Below are 10,020 nucleotides of genomic sequence, written 5' to 3' on the forward strand. Positions count from 1 at the left end.
TTTAATTGAAAACTAGACAAAAGGATTCAAATTTCAACACTTTAATACAAAGTATGGGAGAACATGACATATGCAGCAAAATACATATTTTCACATATTCAACAAATATAATCTTCCCAAAAGACCATTTGAACACATGCCACAACCAAGAAAAAGGTCTCTTGTCGTTTTAAAATGTCACATTGGATTTTAAAAAATTATAAAAATGTACTTACCTTTAAGAACATTTTCAGTATAGATTCCCCCCCTCACATTTTCAGTTATAAAAAATAATTACAATCTGAAATAGCACAATTCTTTGCATGACCATTGAAACAAACGTGAAATATTTACCATGAAAAACATGGAAAGTATTTGAACCACAAGCCTAAGCCTTTCCAAAATGTCTTAAAACTTAACAGGGTTGAAGCACAAAAAGGCAGCAGAAAACAAAAAGAGTCGCCCCTCAGTTTCCTTATTCCAGGTAGGTGTCCCCACACCTACATTATTATTTACATTTATGTAAAAGTTACACAGTCATGTACATCAGAAAAAGACTGTGAAGTCGTTGACTGATGAGTTTCTGTCCAAATACAATGTTGTTTATGATTAAAGTCTAACATAGAAAAAAGCCACAGGATCAAACGGCACTGGAAAATCAACACATCATAAAGTTTGTAATGTGGTGCAATGCAATATTCAAATATAAAAATTCTTTAAAGGGAATGAAAGAATAAAACGGGGCATTTACGCCTCAAGGCACAAAATATTGTTAAAATATTATTAGCAAATGTGACTGATGGTTTATCAGACTTTCTCAATATCTAAAGAAAAAGTTTATACAATCAGACGATGGTAAATGACAACTAATTGTGTAGACATTAAAAAGAGATCAAATGGGGAACAACAATAGGTAAATGTTATACTGTGTCTATTTATTCTGCTTCTCTCTTAATATATTAGACATTTTTAAACTATTTAAAAAAATTGGGGTAGACATAGGCAGGCAACAAACTATAACAAGATAAGTTATGAAATGTTTTTTGCAAAGTTGGAATAAAAAATTTGGTATTGCATATGTTGTATTTAAGTCAGCTTTATCCATTACAATTTCCTAACAAATAATATGATGATAACCCTTTTTTAAAACAGGAGTGTGGATCTATGCAGACCTGAAGCAAATCATTTGTATAGTCTGGGAATGTGGCATTCATCTTGAGCTTCTGAAACATGCTCAGTAAATATCTATAGTAACATAACCTTACAAAGGTCAACATCAAAAAACAAGCATGAACATCAGACATTTAGAACATAGTATCAAACATGCTTCATGTGTCTCACAATCCCACAACAGAATATATCTAACAGAAACAAGCATACTCGGGTTGGAACACATAAACGCAATAAGAACAAGACTTTTGGCAAGCAGAACAAGAAACTTTGTCCCAATTTCCTTCTTAATACAAAAAACCTCAACCAATATCAAAATTCAGCTTTGTACAAGATGTTTTCCTTTTGATAATCTAACATTCGTTTGTCACTTTTGTTAATGTTCAATCTGGACTTTTATTACAATTCTTCCTAATGGATTTATTTTGTGGTATTGTGCATTTTATCTAAAACTTAGTCAGCTGGGTTCTGTTTTTTCTTCTAACGCCACATTCAAAAATAAGGCATTTTAAAATTTGGAAATATGTTTTGTGTTGAAGTATAACAAAATACCCTCTGTAAGTTATCTCTATATACTGACTATGTCAGCTGAAACCTGTATGTTAATAAAAATCTTTTTGCAAACTTTCACTAGGTTTATGTTCCTATGAAGACATCTAAGATCAAGAAAAGATATGTTAGACTGGCCGAAGGTACACATCCAGTAGTGTGGCACCTACAGTATTTCTGTTCTCACAAGTGTTCATGACATGTAATAAAAACAGTAGAAAAATATATTTACAGTCACTATATTTATAGCCAAATCTTTGGACAGTGTTGTTAGGAGGCTTCTCGGGATATCCAGCCGCTCTCTGACAGGAAATTAAGAATACGTTTTTTCAAAACCTTGTCCAGGTAGCTGGGTAGGCGGCTTTTTGAGGGTATCCCTTGCCTTTTCTGTAGGTGGTCTTTGATGATGATAGTCTTGACGGTCACATAGCGTGTTGGACTAAGGTTCATTGAATTGCACAGTACCTTCTCCCGATCTGACAGCAGTTCAAAGCCAGGCAAGTTTTCGATCGCAGAGAACTCAGTGTCCTTCCCCTCCTCTTTAATGGCACCGACTCCGCCAACTCCGCCTCCACCTCCGACCTGTCCTCCAAGCCCTGTGACTCCTCCTCCACCACCACTGCTTCCTCTCTTTGAGCCAGTAACACTTTTGTTTTCTTTCCGTTTTTCCCGTTTGTGGCGTGCCGCCTCATACTCAGCCGACTCGTCGAGTCTCGTAATGCCGTTCCGCCTGTAGCGTTGAAGCTCCCGAACTTTCGCCCGCATCATGCGCTCCTTGTGTATGTTATCGAAGAACTCTTCAAACTCACGATGCGGCTTGAATTGGCAGAGGGAACGTAGTTTAGTCCGCTGCTCCTTCTCTTCCTTGGGGATTTTACGTTTAGGGGTTGCTGTTGCACAGGAGCTCATTGACCCTGTGGGAATGATTGTGGCACCTACTCCAGATCCAATAACTCCACCAGCCCCTCCAACCCCACCTGCACCACCAGGCCGCTCACGCTCCTTATCTTTCTTGTCCCGACCCAGAAACGCTGGTACTAAACTGTAGTCACGAGCAATGTTTTTACGTCGCTGGCGTTCACGCAGCTTCCGCACATACATGTCAACATGTGCTCGCTTCATTTCAATCTCTATATCTTCATCGTCATAGTTGACAGACAGCCCGCTGATGAGTTTCTCCGCCTCCTGGTCGTATTCGATCTCATAGTCGTCACGAAGCGGCATGTATCCAAGCTGCTGCTGCTCGGCCACAGATATGTCTAGAGGGGGCAATGGGGTTGTCAAACTTGGGGAGAGCGGACCTCCACTTGGGCAAGTGTGGTCTGTCACGCGGTTTGGGATGCTGTCTGGGATACAGGCTTTGCCTAGATTGCCGTGGATGTACATGTTAACGTAATGATCCATGACCTCCTGAGGTGTGCGAGATGCACCGACATGAGCAGCCATATCCTCCTAACATAAAAATCACAATGTGTTAATAACCACAGGTCATAATAATGTTTACGGAAGCTCAAACGTTAATAAATATTATTTCAAAATAAACGTATGCATGAACCTATATTTTATATTGTATATATTATATATTGTATAATACATATATATTGTATGTATTATATAAATATTAATATGTGAACCTGTCAGTGAAATACAGGCTTAAATCTCATAATCTAATTTCAATCATCAGTTTCGCTATTTTCAATAGTACAAAGCATTATTTAAACAAACTTCAATAGCATTCCATGTAAATTTGCAGAAGCAATCCAAATACGCATCAGTAAACGGCGCCTTACAGTACTAATGGATAGTATTTTCAACTTTGCTCTTCCTATTGAAACTCTATGGTAATATTGACCTCAAATTAGGGTAGCTATTATGAATAACATTTTAATAAATCGTATTTCAACATTCTGTAACATAGACCTAAGCCACCTGACCCTGTTATACAAGAGAAAACATTTCTTCATTTATTTTTAATTGAAAAGTTTCCTCACGTAATTCGTAGCAAACTTTATATCAAAATGTGCGGTAAACATGACAATATTACGGTGTAAGTGTCGTAAAGCCAAGAAAGTTCAGGTAAACTGTACCAAAACAGATTTATTTTAAACCCGTACCCAGTTTCCAAATCCATATTGCTCGATGGCATCGAGCAGCGACTGCTCTTCCCTGCTGGTCCATCCTCCCTCAGCCTCGGGACCCCAGAGCGAGAAGCGCCCTCCGTCAACTTGCTGATAGCTGTGCCATCGTCTGTGGTTGCCAATTTCGGCACCCGCGGAGAAGCACTCCGGACAAAGTTCAATATCTTGACATTCGGCACAGCGAATCCGCAAATTTGTAACATCTGTCAGGCAGTTCACGCAGTACTTCTTCCCCAGGTCGGCCATATTGCTTACTACCGCTTGTTGTTGGAAGCAGCAGTGGCGCGGGGCCGGGCATGCGCACTAGAGTATCTCAAGTCACGTTGCTGCGTCTCATTAATATTCATAAATAGAAACAGCGAGCGCTTTTGATTGGTTTTTGCCGTGGGTATCCACGGCAACACGCACGCACTAGTTTAAACAAGCGCTGCTTCGTGAGAGCTGAATGTTTGTCGCTATTCTACAGCTTTTTAACAGTTTTGAGGATTATATATTTCAAAGAATCGCGTAGTATTACTGCTCGACCTTACAAAATGGAAGAGGAGTCAGCAGAGAGTAAACGTGAGGAAAGGCTTATTACAGAAAATGATATATTGGTGGGAAACACTGAAATGTTTGAGGGTCTTACTCAAGCAGGGAGTGTTCAACATGGAAAGGAAGAAACGGAGACGTTTCCTCCTAATACGTCAGAAACTTTTGAAGATGATGGGATGTTTTCAGTGGGCCCACAAGAGGGTGTCGTGACAAAAGACATAATACCATCGGATGCAAGTGTACCAGACACAAGGGAGTCAGGACCACATGTGGTAACAGAGGTGGAAGCTATGATAGGATCCTTAATAAATGAGGCCATAAGTGAGACTCAAGGTCCTGAATGTTATATTGGTGGAGCAGAGGGCACCATGGCAGAAGAAGAAGAACAGAATAAACCACCAGATCTGGACCCATGCATGCCAGATGGAGAAAGGTCAAGTTCTCCTGAAGAACCTTTGGTGCTTGAAAAAGAGATAGAGGTTAACTGTAATGAATATAATAATGTTATACATGAACTACAGGAAGAGAGTGACAAGCTCACAAAGCAAAATGTCCAGCTGCAAACCAAAATAGCAGAATACCTCAGTAGGAACGTAGGTAGTGATAAACAACCCAAGCTGTTAAAAGACATCCCGGACCAGGAGCAGAATCAGAAGTACATGGATCTCATGGAGGACCTGAAATGTCAGAACCAGCGCAGCTTAAACCTCCATCAACAGTGTATTGAGGAGGAGCTGTGCCAGCAAGGCAAAGAGAAACTCAACCAGGTTGAACGTGAGCTGCGATCATTTGCTTTACTGAAAAATGAAGCTGCTGTGAAAGCTTTGACTGGTAAAGTGGGCCGGCAGGCAACATTAGAAAAGGTGAAGCAGCTACTGGAAGATGAACAAAAGAAGGAAGATGAACTGGCATGTGTGCGTTTGAATAACATCAAGTTGAAGAATAAAGTATGTAAATTAGAGGCTGCGCTTCATTCTCAACAGCAGTTGGCTGATGGCTTGCTCCTGATGGACTTTGAGCAGCTCAAGACAGAGAATCAGACATTTAAGGAGAAGTTTAAGGAGCGTGGTGAGGAGCTGCTCAGGTTAAATAATAAGATTGCCTGCTCTGTACAGGTAAATCACAATAGTAATAGATTTTTTTAAAGATCTTATTTCTTTGCAAATGAATGTCACAATATATACACAATATACAATATATATTACATTTATAATTTTGATACAGATGATACACGTAGCCCTGTGTTATTTGTTGCAAACTATATATTTTAAAATGTTTAGGTAATTTATAACAATTTTTGTCCCTCTACCTCAGGGCATAACCCACATGAAAGAGAAGATGCATTTTGTGCAGATGGAGAATATTGCCAAACGCACTGAACTGGCAGAAGCAGATGCATCGTTGGCTCTCAAACGCGATGTGTTGACACGTACCCGACAGGCTCGTGACAACCTGCGTACAGACAACCTTAAGCTGCAACAGAGATGCGGTCTGCTGGGTAACATCACACTGCTCAGGGACTTTGAAGAAACGGTGGACACCTCAGAGTGTCTACAGCAGAGACTTGAGACGCTAAAGAGACGCCACGCTGAACTTGTGCTGAAGTGTGCTGGTGTAAAGCTAAAGATAGAGCAAAGTAAACCAGAGTACACATGACAACACACACATCCCCTACACTGAATTAGTTCAAATGTTTAGAGGGTATTTAGACATTTAAAGTATGTGTTAATGTGTACATGCTGTATTATAAAGTATGTCTCTCAGCAAACAAAGAATCCCAGTTTAGGTTTGTGTATATGTAGCGTGAGTCATGCTGCGTGACCTCTGTATTAAAGGGGAAACTTCCTTTCAGAACTTGTTGCTGTTGCTCGTATCTGATGGAAAATTAACATGACTGATTACTAACTGATGACATTTGTAAATAATTTTCTATCATCAATACTTTGGCCTCTCAAAGGAAGTGCACTTTTCCAGCAGCTTAACATTGTAAAGTACAGCAGTAGGTATTCCCAATAACTGTATGTTTATTTGTAACAGAAAAGTACATTTACATTTTACTATGTATTATATCCCAAGCGAAATGTGTGATAGGTATTCTCTCAAAAGATAGTCTCCTCATTCTTCTTCTTATTGCACTCTCTGTATTCTCCTTCTCTTACATGGAGAGCCTTACATAAAAAAAATTATTTCTTATAATTTTTCTGTTTTGCTTTATTAAAGTTCAGTGCATCATAAAACAGATCTGTTTGTCTAGTCTATAGTGTTATTCAATGTATATGTCACTTTGTTCTTTTTGAGGATAAAATTGTATATTAGTTATAATAATTTTGCTGTGTTTTCATAAGCAGGGTCACATTTTCTAATGAACAACGTTCTGATTGGGAAATTATTTAAAGATAGAAGTCATTCTTGTCTGAATGACATGGAAAGGCTAATTTAGTGAGTACATTTGTTTTCTGTTAATGATGAGAGCATTTTAATTGTTACATTACATTTGCTGTTTATATGATGTCAGTAGTTCTTTAAGAGGGCATTCCCCTAAAGCCACAGAGGAATACATACATACAGTACATACTGTGGATATCAAAATATAAAATAAATGGCCTGATAAAAGATCACACAGTATATTTTATATAAATATATATAAGAAGAGTTTGGTACCAAAAGAGATAACTCAAAAATCATGTTTTTATTGTGCAGTCCAATTAATATCAATCAAACTGCAGTTGTTTTGTTTTGTTTAAAGACATAATAACTCAAAGAATGAAACACAATGAAAACACAGTGACATAATAAAATACATGATCTTTGAAACATTTTAAAAACTTTAAAAAGTTATCTCATTTTGGAACCAAACTCAAATATAACTGGGAAAAATGTATGAAATATTTAATTATTTTAAAAACATACTGTCCGGACCTCCTTTTGAAAGAAAATATAAAAACCAGACCACTTGGAACATTAATTGAATACCCCTGGGCAACAAGAACCTGTAAAGGACTAAACTAATAATACATACACACAAAGTAATGTTAATGTAAAACATGGAGAATAAATTAAAAGGGCTCAGAAACAAACCCCTGAAAAACATGGTGATGGACCACGGTGGAGCCAAGGATGTGCAGAGCCAAGACAGTTTCCAAAAGTGGATGGGCTGATACACTACCATTACCAAGGTGTTGCTCATTTGTTTTAGTGCAAGATTCTGGAAGATGTGAGATGTGTAAGAGGGTGAAGGTAAGATTGCATGTCGGTGCAGAGAGTGGCAGCAACCAAAAGAGCTGATAAAGGACGTATTGTGTTCTCTTGGGCTCCTGGAAGATGTTGTGTTGGAGATGTCCAAAATGTATAAAAAAATTAATTGATATAGTTTTTACTCAGTGGTCTCACTTATCAGGGGCATTCCACTTATTTGTTCACATATAGCCTACATTCCCTTCAATTAATGATGTGTGTTCAAATGAGCTGAATTTAAAGAGTGTATTTAAACAAAGGCCTATCTTTTGCAATCTGTTTATTCTATTGTAGGATATTACGCATGCAACTGAAAGACTCAAATCGATACTAAGAAATATTGCTATCTCAAAAAGTATCAAATGCTTTATACAGTCTGTCTCGTTGTTGGTTTTTCCTGCGTGCCAGCAGAAGGCGCTATTTAGTGAGTCATGTCTACAGGGCAACCAAATGAATTTGAATGTGCTCTGTAAAGAAGGCGATTTTATACCTGAATTGGATTATTGTGGTTGAATTTAAGTGCTTATTCGGGATAACTTTAAACATAAAATAATCCCAGTTCTGGTTTATAGACACAGTTTAAGGGAAACTTGTTTTTGTTTCTACTAACCATAAACACAATAAGTGCACTCTCACGTGGTGAGGTTATGGGTAAAGTCGCCGACCGCAAATGTTAGATTTCCGGTCGCAGGCCTGAGGTGTTTGTACCCAGTGACACATTAGAAAGTAGGTGATGAAAAAGCCAACAAAACCAACACATTCTACTTTGATATATTTATCCTTGATCAAACATGGGTCAATATATTTAGTACACAATTCTGACCCCATATGGACAGAGCTTATTTTATGTTATTTTATTTTAAGTATTCTAGCAATATTTATATTGTTTTTATCGACAAATAAAATGGCAATTATTTCTGTTTTTAACAGAGAGTTACAAAACATTAGACAGCTCTTGAATATTTAATAAAACGTCGCCTTTTAAAGGGACATGGCTCAAGCATCTTCAATGAGAGCATGTGGACTTGACTGATAACAACATCTCCATCAACAACCAAGAGCAAAGATGGACCGCTTGATATTTTAATTACTAATCCCCTTTTAACTTTTTGGTTGGGTCTGACTTTCTTTATTTTAATCTGCAACAATGCAATATAAATGTGAATGGAATTTAATTGAATATGGCTGCATTATTATACTCCATATATTATTGTATATCGTCATATATTTCAGAACATTTAGGGTTTCCTTGAATATCACATATTCTCCTCATGGAGACTTCATGTTTCACATTTATTAGATTTTTCAGGGTATCATACAAATACAATTCAAATATTTTGTGTTGCTAGTTCTATTATGCTTTATTAGAATTCAGAGCATCATGTCATAATAGTTGTCACACAGAAAAAGAGACTTTATTACTATTATTATTCCTTTATTTTTATTAGAACTCTAACTGACATGTAAAAACAGAGATGTATTACTATATTTATGAAAATACTTGGAAATAAAATTAATTGAAAAGGATCTTTACGTGCATTACTTTTACCACAAGACTAGAGTTAATAAAGGTATACTTTTGTCATTTAAAGCAAAACAAAGCCATGTCAAACAGGACATAATGCAGTCATTTGTTTTGACGTTTAAAATAATACAAAATAACGGATAACACCAATGAAAGAAAGACTAAACCATTATAGAAGAAATGTGTACTGAGTAATGAACTACTCATTTCCAAGCTGGTCTTGCAGCTGTCTTTTATCAATTTGTTGAATGACTCTCTTCACCCATTTTTCATTAGGCTTCACACAGATTTGAAGGTCCTTCACTGTGGTAAAACTGTTACAGAAACAAGCTTTCAGTTATTCCACACCATGTCTCACAAAGTTATAATATAATGAGTTCTGTTCATCTATCCTAGTGGTTACATAAAAACATTATTATGGTAAAAACTAAATTATTAAGATATAAAATTCATTATTGGCATCTAATTCACACAAAAATAGAAATGCATATTCGTTTGAATGTGATAACTTACATGATTCCAGTATAGGTACATTCATTACTCGTCTTTTTGTAGGTTTGGATTTTTTGTTGCGGGATTTTAGCTTTATAAAACTGAAAACAGCATTCAACTGGTTGTTTGGCATCTGTGTTGGAAATGTAACTTATTTGTTTATAGATATTGAAACATCGCTTAAAAAAAGGATGCATCACTTGAAAACGATTTAATAAATAGTACTGATATATTAATTCATATCACTGATTGTACAAACACTTACGGTTGGCCATTACACCAGACTGGATCCATGTGACTACCAGAAGTCCAACAAGAAGAGAAATATAACAAGGACGCATAGCTGCAGATTTGCTTCTCAAGATGTTGTAAATATGAACAGTATAATGTCGGGCAAAC

The 10,020-nt window shown here is 37.0% G+C and overlaps 2 protein-coding genes and 1 long non-coding RNA gene across 3 annotated transcripts; 1 reads left to right on the plus strand and 2 right to left on the minus strand.

Moving 5' to 3' along the window:
- Positions 1–27: 27 nt before the first annotated feature.
- Positions 28–4,156, minus strand: tada2b (transcriptional adaptor 2B). Its single transcript, XM_079465754.1, has 2 exons — positions 3,813–4,156; positions 28–3,150 (listed from the first exon to the last, which is right to left on the minus strand). Exons 1-2 carry the CDS (start codon positions 4,080–4,082, stop codon positions 1,969–1,971), a joined length of 1,452 nt encoding a protein of 483 aa, XP_079321880.1. The 5' UTR covers positions 4,083–4,156; the 3' UTR covers positions 28–1,968.
- On the plus strand, positions 3,856–6,603 carry cfap184 (cilia and flagella associated protein 184). The gene is made up of 2 exons (XM_079465737.1): positions 3,856–5,485; positions 5,685–6,603. The coding sequence occupies exons 1-2, from the start codon at positions 4,370–4,372 to the stop codon at positions 6,024–6,026; spliced, it is 1,458 nt and encodes a 485-aa protein (XP_079321863.1). The 5' UTR covers positions 3,856–4,369; the 3' UTR covers positions 6,027–6,603.
- A 2,415-nt stretch (positions 6,604–9,018) lies between these two features.
- On the minus strand, positions 9,019–10,009 carry LOC306898567. Its single transcript, XR_013787125.1, has 3 exons — positions 9,887–10,009; positions 9,643–9,754; positions 9,019–9,443 (listed from the first exon to the last, which is right to left on the minus strand). It is a non-coding gene; the product is annotated as an uncharacterized lncRNA (long non-coding RNA).
- Positions 10,010–10,020: the final 11 nt, after the last annotated feature.

The sequence above is a fragment of the Barbatula barbatula genome, assembly GCF_947034865.1.
Source record: "Barbatula barbatula genome assembly, chromosome: 1".
NCBI classification, from domain to species: domain Eukaryota; kingdom Metazoa; phylum Chordata; class Actinopteri; order Cypriniformes; family Nemacheilidae; genus Barbatula; species Barbatula barbatula.

Coding starts and splice junctions, on each gene's coding strand:
- cfap184 (XM_079465737.1), top strand. CDS start 4,370: ATGGAAGAGGAGTCAGCAGAGAGTAAACGTGAGGAAAGGCTTATTACA. Junction 5,486..5,684: donor AGATTGCCTGCTCTGTACAG/GTAAATCACAAT, acceptor CCTCTACCTCAG/GGCATAACCCACATGAAAGA.
- tada2b (XM_079465754.1), bottom strand. CDS start 4,082: ATGGCCGACCTGGGGAAGAAGTACTGCGTGAACTGCCTGACAGATGTT. Junction 3,151..3,812: donor AATATGGATTTGGAAACTGG/GTACGGGTTTAA, acceptor TTTTTATGTTAG/GAGGATATGGCTGCTCATGT.